This window comes from Coffea arabica, chromosome 7c (assembly GCF_036785885.1).
Source record: "Coffea arabica cultivar ET-39 chromosome 7c, Coffea Arabica ET-39 HiFi, whole genome shotgun sequence".
Classification (NCBI taxonomy): Eukaryota; Viridiplantae; Streptophyta; class Magnoliopsida; order Gentianales; family Rubiaceae; genus Coffea; species Coffea arabica.
In genome coordinates this window covers 7,716,562-7,730,796 of record NC_092322.1, presented here as the reverse complement: position 1 = coordinate 7,730,796, position 14,235 = coordinate 7,716,562, and the positions used below count along the sequence as shown (strand labels likewise).

The 14,235-nt window shown below is 36.8% G+C and overlaps 2 protein-coding genes and 1 long non-coding RNA gene across 4 annotated transcripts; 2 read left to right on the top strand and 1 right to left on the bottom strand.

The window, feature by feature from the left end:
• Positions 1-1,011: 1,011 nt before the first annotated feature.
• On the bottom strand, positions 1,012-6,537 carry LOC140010459 (protein EARLY-RESPONSIVE TO DEHYDRATION 7, chloroplastic-like). 2 transcript variants are annotated; one of them, XR_011817746.1, is made up of 5 exons: positions 5,416-6,537; positions 4,964-5,130; positions 4,408-4,492; positions 2,949-3,293; positions 1,012-2,184 (listed from the first exon to the last, which is right to left on the bottom strand). XR_011817746.1 is itself a non-coding variant. In XM_072057526.1 (4 exons), the coding sequence occupies exons 1-4, from the start codon at positions 6,408-6,410 to the stop codon at positions 3,104-3,106; spliced, it is 1,437 nt and encodes a 478-aa protein (XP_071913627.1). In that variant the 5' UTR covers positions 6,411-6,537; the 3' UTR covers positions 2,809-3,103. The 2 variants fall into 2 exon arrangements, 1 of the variants encoding a protein (XP_071913627.1); XM_072057526.1 differs by lacking the exon at positions 1,012-2,184 and having other exon boundaries at positions 2,809-3,293.
• A 2,072-nt stretch (positions 6,538-8,609) lies between these two features.
• LOC140010220 (uncharacterized) lies at positions 8,610-9,630 on the top strand. The gene is made up of 2 exons (XR_011817501.1): positions 8,610-8,893; positions 9,302-9,630. It is a non-coding gene; the product is annotated as an uncharacterized lncRNA (long non-coding RNA).
• A 1,483-nt stretch (positions 9,631-11,113) lies between these two features.
• LOC140010458 (small ribosomal subunit protein eS24z-like) lies at positions 11,114-13,735 on the top strand. Its single transcript, XM_072057525.1, has 6 exons — positions 11,114-11,272; positions 11,375-11,449; positions 11,568-11,609; positions 12,002-12,172; positions 13,150-13,236; positions 13,509-13,735. Exons 2-6 carry the CDS (start codon positions 11,378-11,380, stop codon positions 13,548-13,550), a joined length of 414 nt encoding a protein of 137 aa, XP_071913626.1. The 5' UTR covers positions 11,114-11,272; positions 11,375-11,377; the 3' UTR covers positions 13,551-13,735.
• The last annotated feature ends 500 nt before the right edge of the window (positions 13,736-14,235 follow it).

Below are 14,235 nucleotides of genomic sequence, written 5' to 3'. Positions count from 1 at the left end.
AAGCTGCAATTTTACAACAAAGCTGAAAGGATTCCAATACGGAATAACAGAGAAGGGCCCCTTTTTTTTTTTTTTTAACCCAAGTTGGCACGTAATAATCTAGTTGCCGGGGCGGCTACAGTTAATAATTCAAGACCGAAAGCACGCAATAATATGTGCTTAGACTTTGGTGTGCTTTCATCCTCTAGAACAATAGGTTAGTGAATCCACTTCTGGCATCCATAACCAATATGCACCATCACCAATTACGTCCTTTGTTGCTTTACAGTTTATGGGCTGTGGCTTAATAAAAACGCCCACCATGCAACGTCGTAAATTTGTGGCTTATCTTCAAAGCTTTTTGTTTTTTTAGCACAAATGGGTCTGCACAAAACTTCTTACGTAACCTTTGAGCATTTTAGATAGTTTGTCATGGCCGGCACATTAACTTCACGGATGATCAAGATTGTTTTAATGTTTAAGGACATGACTCCAAGTATGCAACCAGAAAGCACGCTTTGCTCCAAGACATCTGCAGTAACGGAATCAAAGGCATCCTTTCTTTGTAAGTTACTGGTACAAAGTTATTAACCAATGGAACCCTGCAGCTAATCAGACCCAAAAAACCAGTAAAAACTTTTTGTAACTAAAATTCTTTTTAGAATGGTTTAATCAACGCTTGACCTTCCGAAAGTCCCAGGAGAAGGAGATCCCATAACCATGAGGTTGAGATTATGGCTCAACCTTGCTAATTTCCATGCGCGCCCTTCTAGCACAGATAGAATAGACTTCTCACCTTTGTTCATCTATTAAGGGGGAAAAAAATGTAGTACCGCGTGACGGTAGGCCATTGTGATTTCCAGAGGTTCATAATTTCCCATCAGAGCTGAGGAAAAGATATCACAATCACAACACCTACCCACAACCTCATAAAACACGTCAATGACAAAATGAAATGGCCCTTCTGGTTCTGGTTTGGTATTAGAAGTCCTCAAAAGAGGATTTGATTGGATATGTGGGGAGTCTATAATGTTGAGACCACTAAAAAGACATGGTATAAAATAAATATGGCTACAGACGCAAGCATATTACAAAATATTACTTATCCGATCTTTTCTGTTAGTGGTACTACACACTACAAAGCGAAAAGGACTAAAGGAGTGAAAAGAGTCTTTGAGTTCAGTAATCCCTATATTTTAGTATGTACCACTTATCCTCTGCTCATGGTTAAATGAGAGCCATCCAAGCATTCCCAGCTGAGATTTAGGTAGTCCTAAAAAGGACCTCAGGACTCATCTTTCAAAAGTTGTCGTCCGTGGTTATCACCAGGAGCAGCAAAAAAAACCAATTATTGATTCTGGACTGAAAGATCACGAAGGATTTTGCAACAACACAAGACCATCATCTTTTGCCATTTGCAGCTGAAACTTATTAACTGCCTAGCTGTAACAACATATCTAGCAACTAAATAGTCATTTACCAGCAAACAATTCAAGAAAAACCTCACAGAGAGAATATCCAACACAGAAAGTGAGGAAGTTGATACTTGATACTTCTCATTTAGAGAATATCCAACACAGAAAGTGAGGAAGTTGACACTTGATACATGAAAAGGAGAAAAGGAAGCCAACAAAGTTAGTTTGATAAACAACAACAAATTAGAGAGAGGTCACTCAAGACGGTATGATACAGTATATGCTGATAGCAACATTTGATATTCTAAACAAATTGGGATGTAGATGACTAAAATAAAGAAAAGGCTAGTGATATATTATTATACACTCGTACACGTCACATATGACTATAAAGATTTCTAAAGAAAAGATGTTTACCAACCTTATAACAATATTTTTGCAGATGACACTGCAGAAAAAGTTGGAACTGTAAACAATGTCCGAAGAATTTGAACCATGTGTTTTTGTATATAATTTGTGATCACGTCAACAAGCACAGAGTGAAGATAGCAGTGCAGATAACAGCAACCTTCCTTACAAAAGCTGATATCATTTCAACTCCAATGCAAAAGAGAAGAAGCAAAAAATCATAGTTTACCATAAAGGCACTAATCATAACCACCAATTCAATCACTAGGAAACTTAGAAGCTACTCTCAATACAACTAAAACATCACAAAATGTAATCTTGATCCAAACCTAATCTTCCACAGAAAAAAATGAAGTGCAAATTTCAGAATGCCACCGAGACCCTGAAACAGATAATCACAGCTGAATTTCAGCCAAAGACTCAATGTCACTGTTGTTGCAATAGCTGATCTTGATATTTCAGTTGAACTAATGAAGAAAGGAAAGCATGAAACTAAACAGAAAGATTATCCTGATATCATTATGCACAGAAGCTTAAGAAAAATGTTGATTTCAGCTAGCCATTGACTTATAACCATCACCCCTGGAAGATTATGAAATGAAAATTATAAATTACACATCCCCCTTCCCGATAAGTTATTGCCAAACATAGGTCTTTATGAAGATCATCCTTTAGCGAGTTATCGATTAAACAATTGTATAAACAGTAAGATTGTGACCTTTTATTTGCTACATTTACCAAATGTGATTGCACTCCAGCACAATATGCATTTTTTCATTTCGTTTCAAGAAATTTAAAGTAATCTTATCTTCCTATCACCTATTGCTGAATGATTTCCAAAAGAGTGCTGGCTCAATAGGAATCCACTTAATGCCTTGAACCATTACCGTCATTTTTTTAAGGGGCCTTTTCCTTTCAAAGTGAGCTTCAAATATAAGAAGCTTCTCTTAGTAGCTCGAGTAGGATAGTTTACCTATTAAAAAGAAACTGAAGCAGGATCATTGAGTTAAGGTAGAAAAAATGAAAAAACTTTACTAGGGCTTAAACATTGAGTTGCTTTCAAGCTGATATTTTGGGCTTCTTACTTGAATCAGACCCCTGTTCCACAATGATCCTGTTAGACGAATAACAAGGGGGAAAAATTACCTGAAATGAATTTCACCTAGAAGAGAAAGTTACAACAATAGACCCAGGCCTCAGATCTCCTACATGACATGTCAAATTGGAGATGTGTGACAGGGCATAATTACTTTGCAGCATTTAACTCAATAAGCGGAGCCAAGAAACAACATCCTTAACTATTACTTGGAACTCTTAGCTTTTTTCTCAGCAGCAACAGATTTAGCAGCAGACTTAGCCAAGGAACGGGGGCTTAGAACACCTTTTGGATTTAGAGCCTTTCTGATCTTAAACACAGCCCATGCAGTTCCTACGGCATGCCCTGCAGCATCGAGCCCTTCACTTGCTGCCTTAGCTGCTTCTTCCCCATATCTGCACAGGTAAAGGTGCAACTTACAATTACATTGAAGGACGTTACAATGTATGACATATAAGAATATCAACTCACCAAATTTGTATGTGATTCCATTGATCCAAATTTAGTGCAAATCATTAGGATCTCAAAGGTAAAAGATTCACCCTCTAGTTTTTATTTATTTATTTATTTATTATTATTATTATTGCAATTGCATTTCTATTGCACCAACTGTGAAATGACCGAGCCTTTTTTATTCTCTAAATTATGGTACTTTTCACAAAGAGTACATACCCATTTAATGTGAACCTAAAAAAATAGTGACCGCGAAGAACATTATTGAACCAGAAGTATCAGATATCACAATAAAAACAAACACAAAACTAAGGAAAACAAAGCTTTCTTCATATCAGTATTTAATTAGATCACCATACTTTACATGGTTAAATGTTTATCTATTCCCACATAATATGCATACTGGACTGCTGTCATAAATGGATAGATGTACTCCTATTTAAAATTTTAAAAAAATCTCACTATTGAGCAAATGAAAGGCTAAAAGAAGGAAATTGATGGTTATGCAAACAAAGAAAAGTCACAAATGCAACTAGAGAGATAGAAGCATATGGTGTAAATGTTCTGGAAAGGTAATAAAACTTTTAAAATACACTGCATGAAGCCCAATTCATACTGTAACTTATTATAATTTGTAATCCAAATGGTTCAATTTAACTATATTACCACTATACATTTCTATTTGACTCAAAACTTGCAAATTTAGAATAAGAAAAGCATGATGAAAGACATACAATTAATAATGGATAAAATTTTTCCTGAAATTAATATTTGATTGGTACTGAAAAACATTTATTTTCTAATGTGAAACCCTGAAACTATTTGCCAGAGATGGGAATTATGAGGCTATCAACCATCCACTTCAAGAGAGTCAACTGTAAGACATGAGAATGAAATCAATAGGCCAAAAGCCGAGTTTATGAAGAGGAAGATGGAAATTGATTTTTTTGGTGATGCAGGCTAGGCCATCGGATGGAACTGCAATTTCAGTTCTAACTAGCTGCTTTCATTTTCCAATCATGCATGCAAGCTCAAACACACGAAGTTCAAAGTTACCTATGGGAGACAAGTCCAGTCGTCACGGTCGATGACGTTGACATTACATTCTTTCCTGCTACCTCGACAGCATCACAAATTTTACCTATTAAAATCATACAAGTCAGACCAATCCAGAAAAGCAAAAGTATATATACGATACTACAACATTTAGTTGAATGCTCAGTACAGTGTCATGGATTTAATCCAAACATATATGCATTGAAGGGGCAATTCAATCACCAATAGTTAGAAAACCGGACAAGGATTAAACATGCTTTTGGTATCATAAAGCAGCACAAACCTAGAGTAATACTAGGTAAGCTGCATAACTCTGTGAGTATAATTCTAGATCAACATTAAAGGTCCAATTAAGTGTCAGGCTGTCCAAGTTGTGTAACTAAGATGAATAAATTGAGCTAATTCTACAAGCCTATCAATTATTCTCAGCGAAATGATTAATAACTGACTAAGCTTCGATGAATTAAAGTCAAGCAGAAGAAGGGAAGCCAACAGTTAAATAGAACTTGTCAAAAACCATGAACTCCAAAGCAGAAATTGTAAATGTCGCACATACTGAATCCATCCAGAGAGGCAAGGACCATTTCCCCTGGTAAGAGGCCAAAGAACTTCTTTCCAGCTTTGGAGTTGGCAACTGAACTGGTAAAGAAACCTGAAACCTTCACAACACCTGAAAGGACCCCTAGCGCTACCTTCTCAGTCATCTTTGTCACTCTCTTAACCCTTCAAAGAAAACAAGCAAAACAAACATTAAGCGTTAGACTGGTTGGTCTGCAAGATTCTACTGAAACGTCCATAGCATCAACCAAATAAAAGACCTATCGACCCAAAAAAATTATTGAAACAGCAAAATAGAAGCATGTTTCTACCGTCAAAATATTTGCATTCCCCCAATCTCTGATTAAACATTCACTAATAGCCAATGGACACACGTACAACATTTAAGATTGAATGAAGAACATTACGAAACAGACTGATCAAGCTAAAATGAAGTAAACAAAATCATACCTTTTTATCCTTCTTAAGGTATCGGGACTAACCTCAGCCTTGGACCCTGTGGTCATTCTCGTCTTTAAAACCTCATTTCCCCATTTCAACCTATCCACGGTAACGTCTCCACACCACAATATCCCCTTAACTAACTGGCCTGATCCAGCTGCTATCAACTTGGCTGCAGTCCCACTGTACTCTTCTACATTAGGCGCCAGCGTGGTCCAATACGCTGCGCACCGCTCTTCCAATACCTCCTTCTTCTTCTCCGACACCAAGTCAGCTGGCGACACCTCCCTGGCCACCGCGCCACCCAACTGCGCCACCACCTTTTCTTCGACTTGTTGTACTGAAAAACTGCTCGAAATCTCTAAAACTCCATCTAATTGTTTCAACAAATCCTCCTGACCCTTCGAAGCTATCGTCAATCCGTAATTTAACACGTCTAACGACTCAATATTTTCTGATTCTTTTCTATTTTTCTTTTTCTTTTGCTTCTGCTTTTGCCTTTTGTCATCAATTTCATCGTCGCTGCTGGAGTCCGAACCTTCGCCCTCTTTCGGGGCGCGGAAGGAGAAGAAGTAACGAGAAGGATCGAGTTTGACGGCGGCCAGGTCCTTGGTCAGAGGCCACTGGATCTCGTCAGCCACCCGGGCTAGAACGGCAACGGTGTTGTCTCCTTGCCGGAGACGGAGGATGACTAAATCCCCAGTGGCGAGCTCGACGGAGTATTGCTTGTCGATCAAGTGGAGGATGGCGCCGGGGACAGTGAGGAGAGTTTCCTCTATGGATTCGGGAGGGGCAGAGGGGGCACTAGAAATGTTTGCGGGGGAAGTTTCGTCATTAACGTCCGGAAAGAGGTTCTCGACGAGGTCTTTCATGTCAATGGTAGGGTACAGATTGGGGCGCGAGGATGGCGATGATGAAGATGGGGGGAGGGTAGTTTCGTAATTTGGGTCGATGACCTGAGGGTACATTGGAGATCGAGTAGGATTATTTTTCTCCGACGCCATTGCTGGATCTAAAGTTTCTACGAAATTAGGGCGGTCTGAGGGAGGAGGAAGAAGAACAGCAGTGATTGCCCTTAGAGAAAGGAAATGAATACAGTCATTTGACACGTGGCGAGAATAGGTAAAGACACGTGGGCAGACCGTTTCGAGATTAACTGTCTCTGGAGATTCCCGCGCTCGTTACGTTACACGTTGAACAATAACTGAAATAATGAAATTTATAGTACCAGTAACTATTTGCAGCCAACAAGCTGAACAAAATAACTAACCAATACTGCCTTAAAAAAAAAAAGAATTATTAATACTCGAATAAAAAATAGCGAATGAATACTCCAAGTCGTAAGAGCAGAAAAAGGATAAATTGCATTTCTTTGGATAGAATATTATTTGAAATAATTACAATAGTACTTTTTGTAGCGTGATGTACGTGAAATAAAAAGGTGATTGAAAATATAAAAAAAATGAATTAAGAAATGTGTTTCTGATATAAACGAATTATTATTTAAAAAAAATTTGACATCCAAACAAGTCGGGGACTTAGTGTGTTTGTTAATGTGCAATGGGTTTTATAATTAATTATTTTTCTTTTTTTTTTGTAATTTTTTTTCCAATTTGTTGAAACCAGCAAAAGCCATGGCATTTTGTTTTCTTATTTTTACATTTAAGGAGAATAAGACATGGAATTAAGATGGCATTTTGGTTTCTAATTTTGAGACTTAAGGAGATTAAATTGGATAATTAAGATGTGATTTTTCTAGTGAGAGGTGGTTGATCAGAAAGCCCATATTTTAGACTTGTCATTCTCATTGATTTATTTCTATTGGCCCAAGCAAATGTCATATATGAGTATAATTAAATTTGAAACCCATAGTAAGGGATGAAACCCATTTGCCAACACACCCCCGTGAATTTTGGAGACCAATGTTGAATGACGCAAATTATATAAGTAATAAACATATGATGCTATATATGAATTAAAGCATTCAATTTCTGAAAGCACTGCATAATATTTTCATTGGCTCCATGCCTAATCGCTCGATGATAAACATTAAACATTGGGTAGGTGATGGAGACTTAAGCAAGCATTTTCGCATTAATTTATTAGCTAATTATGCCACTAGCAACGACATTCAGAAGTCAAATAGATAGTTTTTTTTTTTTTTAAGAAAAAGGATTAATAGTAGCGATTCCTCATTTATCCACTTGATTATTCGAACTTATATTTTATCAATTTTAGGTGAAACATCTTGTCCATTAGATTACGCTTAATTGTCAAAATAGATAAGTTTGTGCATGACTCTATACATTCTACAATACTAAACCACTCACGAAGGTCACCCAATTTTTTTTTGGCTTCAGTGTAACTTAAAGCTCAATAGCGTTCAAAAGAGAAATCTTTCGTATTCACGTACGTGTACGAACTGCAGGGCCACCAGCTTTTGATTGTCATAATTGACCATCAGCTAGTAGCCTTTGATTGCTGAAATGACTAACACTCGAATCTATGCTTTTGAAATGATTATATCTTGGTCCTGTTCGTCGTAACCCATACAACCTTTTTTAAGCCACCCCAAGCCAATTCCGTACTTTTTTAAACCTGTTTTCGTGAGATAATTTTGCAGTGTTCGGTATCACACCTTCTTGTCTCTTTTATTTTGTCTTGATGATTAGTTGACTCGGCCTTCTGTAGTTGAATCACAAACGAAAACGAAGGAACCAATTAATATTGCCAAATGCCCTAACAGCAACCAATAATTACATGCTTAATTGACTAGGGTAGTATTTTACGAACCCTTGCAGCTTACTCTTCCTTTTCTTGCAGTGCCATGCCATGGTTACTTTCTTTGACCCCCTCCACTTTTGATAGCGTGAACCAACATGCATGGTGATAAAATGATAAGAAAAAATGAGTCTTCAAGATGGTTTTTCTGGACTCCCTTCACAGGCCAGAAAGACTAGCCAATAGCCATACATGTTGCATCATAAAAGGAAGAGTGAAGCCGGTAGAGTACTACCTCCTAGTGTATTTAATTGTAGTAGTAGTAGTATTTCGTGATAGAGTACTTGAGTAAAATGTGAAAAAATGATGGAAGAGGAGTCTACCTGGCTTCAAGAACAAGCAGGAAAGCTTCATCTGTCCTCTGAGGTGACATGACACCAGCAGAAGATGATGTTTTCTTCTTGTATTGTATGCATGGGTAGGTCTGCTCAACATAAGAATAGATACTACTAATTTATATATATATATACCATTAGATTAAAACTAATGATAAAGTACCGAGAAAGGAATAGTGATCCGGAATTTTCCTTTATTAAAGGAAGGAAGCTCTTCCAGCAGCACTCTAGCTATTTTATTTCCTTCCAACTTTTCACCTAACATATGAAGAAGTCGAACCAGAAAGGCTTGGTTTTAATGGGGTGGCTTCAATCCTTCCTCTACCCATTCAAGGAGTTCTGGGCTCGCCTTAGCTCCACTCGCACAAGACGTACAATACATCATCTCTCACTCTCCATCTTCTCTAAAACTAGCTAGTTAATTAGCACTATTATAGTAGTGTATAATCTTTTGCATCGCTATGTTAATTATCTTTTGATTATGACCGGCATTTTTGGAAATTCTTCTTCTCATTTACAGTAGTACGTCATTCTAAAACTTCATTAATTTGCACTGATTATCATCTTCATTTCTTTCCCCTTCTCCTCCTGGCAAATGTTGATGAAGTAATTATCTTCTCTATATATGGTCTAATTTCTGTATGACTCGATCTGTGCTTCGTTCGTTTACGCGAATTAGCTTGTCAATGCACCGCTTTTCGTGCGTTAATTACTTATCTTCATCTGTTTCAGGCATGAGTTAACGTTAATCTATATGTTCTCTCTCTCGTCTTTTTCAGGTAGCAAAGGAATATATGTCTTATACGAAGATGTGAAATCATGTTCATGCGAAGATGTGCACGCTCTGTGGTCCATATTGGTTGATTCAGATAGTAATTTTGCCCTGTAAAACTGAGAATGCTTTTCTTTTCTGCCTCAAATAAGGTGGTTTTTTTTTTATATAAAGAAATATGTAGTACTTATGTTGATATATATATATATATATATATATATATATATGTAAATATAATTATATACCACTGATCACTAGCTCCTTATAGGGAACAAAGTTTTATGCAGACTTGGAAAGTCTACTTTGCTTATTGATATAGAAGCCACTTATGTCTTATGATGGTTTTTACGGTCACGTAAATTTTCTCAATTTTTCTTTCTGGATCAGCCACATCTGCGTACCAATAAGCGGTGAGCGTTAGCAAATTACACAGCAGTTTCTTGTGGTGTGGTTGCTATATTCTTTGGGCGTTTTGTCCTTCATGTAGAAGTTGGATATCAAAACTGGCTTTTTTTAATGCTTTTGGGGGACAAAATTGGATTGTTTCCATCGTCTCCAGTCATAATTTTACCATTAACATTCATTTGAGTGGTATGAATTTTGTTTGCTCATTTAATATCGATCCATTCCTGCTAAAAATAAAAGTTTGAACTCATACTTAGTTTCACTCCATCTATATCAAGTTCCTGGCTCCCCAGCGAAAACGGTGGTTGGTTGGCAACTCCGGCTAGATGGCATCCACCCTTCCTTACAAATCTTAGCTCCCTCCAGAAAAATAAAGCTATTGACATAGCTGCAAATGTAAGCACAGAAAATGGTTGATTATATTTTTCGTTAAAAAGGTTTACGATCAGGATGACATAGCTTTAACTTGGATCACTTGGCAAATTTCGGATAGGAAAAGAGGCAAAGAATCTATTTGGTTAGCGTAATTCTCATGAAAAGAAAAATATTCAACTTGTATGAAAAACACAATTTTCAATTACCTTTTTATCTCATATACATTATATTATATCATAAGAAGTACTACAGTATTATGCCAAATAAATTTTTTTTTTAAAAATAATCTCTTATCCAAACACGCCCAAGAGTGTAATACCAAAAAAAAAAAACTTGTTATATATATATATATATATATACATATAAAGGGTAAAAAGACAAAAAAGCCCCCCTATGGTATAGCCATCCTACAAAAAAGTTCCTTGTAATTTCAAATCATACGTGTCGGTATCTCATGGTTTGAAGTAATTTGAAACATTGATAGAAATTATTAAAACAAACAGTTTTGAGTTAAAATAACAGAAATACCCTAATAATATAAGCAAAAAGTAACCTAAAACAAACGGTTTTTGATTCATTAGTTTCATTCGCTAATAATATAAGCAAAGATCGTTGATTTTTACAAGTTTGGAGTGAAATTGAAGAAGAGTCGTGGTAGTTTTATTAAGGTTTGAGGGGCAAAGCAGGTATTTCAGGTCAAATTTGTCTTAAAAAACTATTTTTCGGAAGAACCACGCACAGTTCCAGCACGTTTGATTCAAACGCGTTTAATTTAAAGATTTTCGTTAATTTTTCACTTTTCTTTAAATCATGAGGTAATGATTTGAGATTACAGGAGGTTTTTTTGTGGAATAATTATACCACAAGGGGATTTTTTGTTTTTTGCCCATAAAAAAAACCATCAGCTGAGATTAAAATTGCAAGACCAAAAGAAAAGTTAACCAGGCCCTATTTAAAACCAAGAAAGGTGGGCCAAGATATAACTCTTGGACTTTCGTCCGATAACAAAGTTTGTATGTCTGGCCCATGACACGTCCATTGGGCAACAATCTAAAAACTTGTAAACCCTACTTCTAGCACTTTTCTCTGCAAAGTGCAAACTGAGAGAGAAGAAAGAGCAACCTCGGCGAGAGCAGAGAGCAGCAGAATCGGCAGGTGAGGGGCGTTGCGGCGGCCGACGGCATCAAAGGAGACAATTGTATGGACCTTCTCTCCAAACAACTCTTCATGATCTGCCTTTTGCTTTCTTTGAGCTATTAACTAACTTTTTCAGTGGTGGGTGGATGATTATTTTACACAGAAAATGGCGGACAAGGCGGTGACTATTCGAACCAGGAAGTTTATGACTAATCGGCTTCTCTCCAGGAAGCAATTCGTGAGTCTTTCAATTGTTATTTTGACTTTCAAATCTTTTCCTTTTTCACCAAAAAAAAGGAAGGGAAATAAGGTATTTTTACTCATTTCTATTGTGCTTGTTCCCTTTGGTGGTGCAGGTGATCGATGTTCTGCATCCAGGGCGACCTAATGTTTCCAAGGTTGAAACTCCTTTCACACTTAATATATTGTATTAACTTATAGAATAGTTAATTCTTTGAAGTGTTAGCTAGTTTGTTGTCAGCTCATATTTATTTTTGTGCACACACACAATGGATGGGTTAGATGGGCATTTCGTTGAGTTCTGGTTTGCTTTCTTCACTGCATGGATATCTTGTGAATTGGAAAAATTCATCAGATAGTATTGTTGTTGGGATTTGGAAATAAGAGGTTTTTGTTTTCTCTGATATATTACTTTACTACTGCAATTTACTATATTTACTATGGTGACGTGCCTTGAGGTACTTGTGATAAACATAGAGTGTTGAGCCGAGTTGGGTTACTGGTTTTAGTTGTTGCTTTTTTTTATTTCTAATTTTTACTTTTCTTAAAGGCTGAGTTGAAGGAGAAATTGGCAAGGATGTATGAGGTCAAGGACCCGAATGCCATTTTTGTCTTCAAATTCAGGACGCACTTTGGGGGAGGCAAGTCAACTGGGTTTGGATTGATTTATGATTCTGTTGAGAATGCGAAGAAATTTGAACCCAAGTACCGGCTTATCAGGGTAAATTCATTTTTCTCTGTTAGTTGCAAAGTTCATGTCAACTTGGTAATATTTGATGAAGGTGATAGGCCACGATATGCTTCTATTCATTAATGTTGTTGTAGTCAGGCAAAGTATAATGCTTTTTTGGCACTCCACTTTTGTGCCATCTCAAAATTGTTCTTTGACTTTGTAAAGGACTATGGTTGTTTGGAACTAATGTATGACAAGCTTCATTGATGCACATAATTGGTCACTCAAAAAAAACTCTTAAATTTTTAATGCGCATAACCACCATTCTTTCTGTGATGTAAAAACCATGGCTTTCAATATCTGATGGTCCAATTGGATGAATGAATCAATCTGAGGATTTAACTGAATAGACGGCCTTAGCTATCAGTTAGAAATTATTATTTTATTTCTTCTTGTGGGATTTTTGCTATGTCTATTACATATAAATTAGGTAATGTTTGAGAATATTTTGAGAGATTGATATTGGATGGATCACTGATGCGACAAACTATCTGTAATCTTTAGGAGTAGATCTTTGGCAGTTGCTCACTGTTCCTTGTTCGCTATTGTGGTTTTAATTTCATTGTTCTTTCTTATAATGATTTGATCAAGTAAAATTGGTCTCACTTAGTACACATGTAAGAGTATTTGAAAAGAAAGCACTAAGAAAACAGAGTATATGATTCAAATCCTTGTTCATTTCCATTTCTCTCATTATGGAAAATGTGGAGATGGTGTATGTGTGCTTGAAACCATTTTTTAAAATAAATGTGACACCGGGGGAGGGGTTATTTTTTATGCATTTCTGCTAGTATTCATTTCAATTTTCCATAGAATGTGTATGGAATATGACTCAATGGTGCATATGCAAATTCTCTATTTGGAAATTGTGTAGTTTAGTCATGGGCCTTGTGCGATTGGGTATCTGATGGATAGAATAGTTTATATGTAAATACAAGGTTTTAATTTTTGAATGTTTGATGTAGAATGGCCTGGATACAAAGGTGGAGAAATCTAGGAAGCAGCTCAAAGAAAGGAAGAACAGAGCCAAAAAGATCCGTGGTGTAAAGAAGGTAAATTAGTTGTATTTCATAGTCCAGGGGTCTGGTTGAAATTGTGGTGCATGGCTGTATGCAGCCAGGCCCAAGCAGATTCTTTTTGTCATCTTAGATTTGTAGTTTTCCACGAACAAAAAGCTCGATAGAAGTGGGAATGCTGCTCCTCCACCTGCCCCCCCTCTCCCCTATTCTCTTTTCCATTAGCGTTTGCTGTGGTCGTTTTTAACTTTTTTCCTTCCACATTTCTTCTAATTGGATTGACAATGTTCTTACAACCTGCTTTGCAGACAAAGGCTGGTGACGCTGCCAAAGGTGGAAAGAAGAAATAAATTTCTTAGGAGTTTTAGGGATTCTTGAGTTGCTGAAAGTGGTGATGTTTTTGCAGCAACCTTGTTTTGTCATTTGTAACCTTTAGATTTAATTTTTCTGCTTCTTTGTGCTTTCACCCCCAGGCAATGACATTCACATGTTTAAATCCTGATCTCAATCTATACCCAGTTTTGACTTTAGGAAAGTACTAAGATGCTCTGTTCAAATGTGCTTCTCTCTATCTAGATGTTTCTATGCATTTTAAGGCTCAAAATCCTTCTAGTGAATGTTCTGTCATGTTGTTTTTGTCTTCTGGAATGAGTAGGAATTGAACCCAGAACATGGTCAATGTTCAATATGCTGCAAGATCCCTGTAAGGCAAAGCCTTAATTTTTTCAAGAGACCTTAAGAGTAGGTAAATGCTGAGTCTCTCGTAATTTATTTACATGTGGCTGATTCTATGGTCCCTTCTGTTGTGTGCTTGCATCTTTTCAAGGGAAGTAATTGTTTTGGTTTGTATGAGAATTACATTGATTTGGTCTTGTCACCTGTGAGCATTGCTTGAAGATGTCAGATAACATGACTTGGCAAAGTCTCGTCCCTGGAAAATTTCCCGAAGATTTGTCAGGCATGTTCAAAGACGAATTAATGGTGCTCATGTATACTGATACTGATATACGCTCCCATCTTAAAAAAAGGGGGGAG

Bases quoted from the DNA above. Each gene is read 5' to 3' on its own strand.
- LOC140010458 (XM_072057525.1), top strand. From the start codon at position 11,378: ATGGCGGACAAGGCGGTGACTATTCGAACCAGGAAGTTTATGACTAAT. The intron at 12,173-13,149 runs GTAAATTCATTT...TGTTTGATGTAG, and splicing joins CCAAGTACCGGCTTATCAGG to AATGGCCTGGATACAAAGGT. The intron at 13,237-13,508 runs GTAAATTAGTTG...CCTGCTTTGCAG, and splicing joins AGATCCGTGGTGTAAAGAAG to ACAAAGGCTGGTGACGCTGC.
- LOC140010459 (XM_072057526.1), bottom strand. From the start codon at position 6,410: ATGGCGTCGGAGAAAAATAATCCTACTCGATCTCCAATGTACCCTCAG. The intron at 5,131-5,415 runs GTATGATTTTGT...TTTTCTTTGAAG, and splicing joins ACCTTAAGAAGGATAAAAAG to GGTTAAGAGAGTGACAAAGA. The intron at 4,493-4,963 runs GTATGTGCGACA...TGATTTTAATAG, and splicing joins TGCCTCTCTGGATGGATTCA to GTAAAATTTGTGATGCTGTC.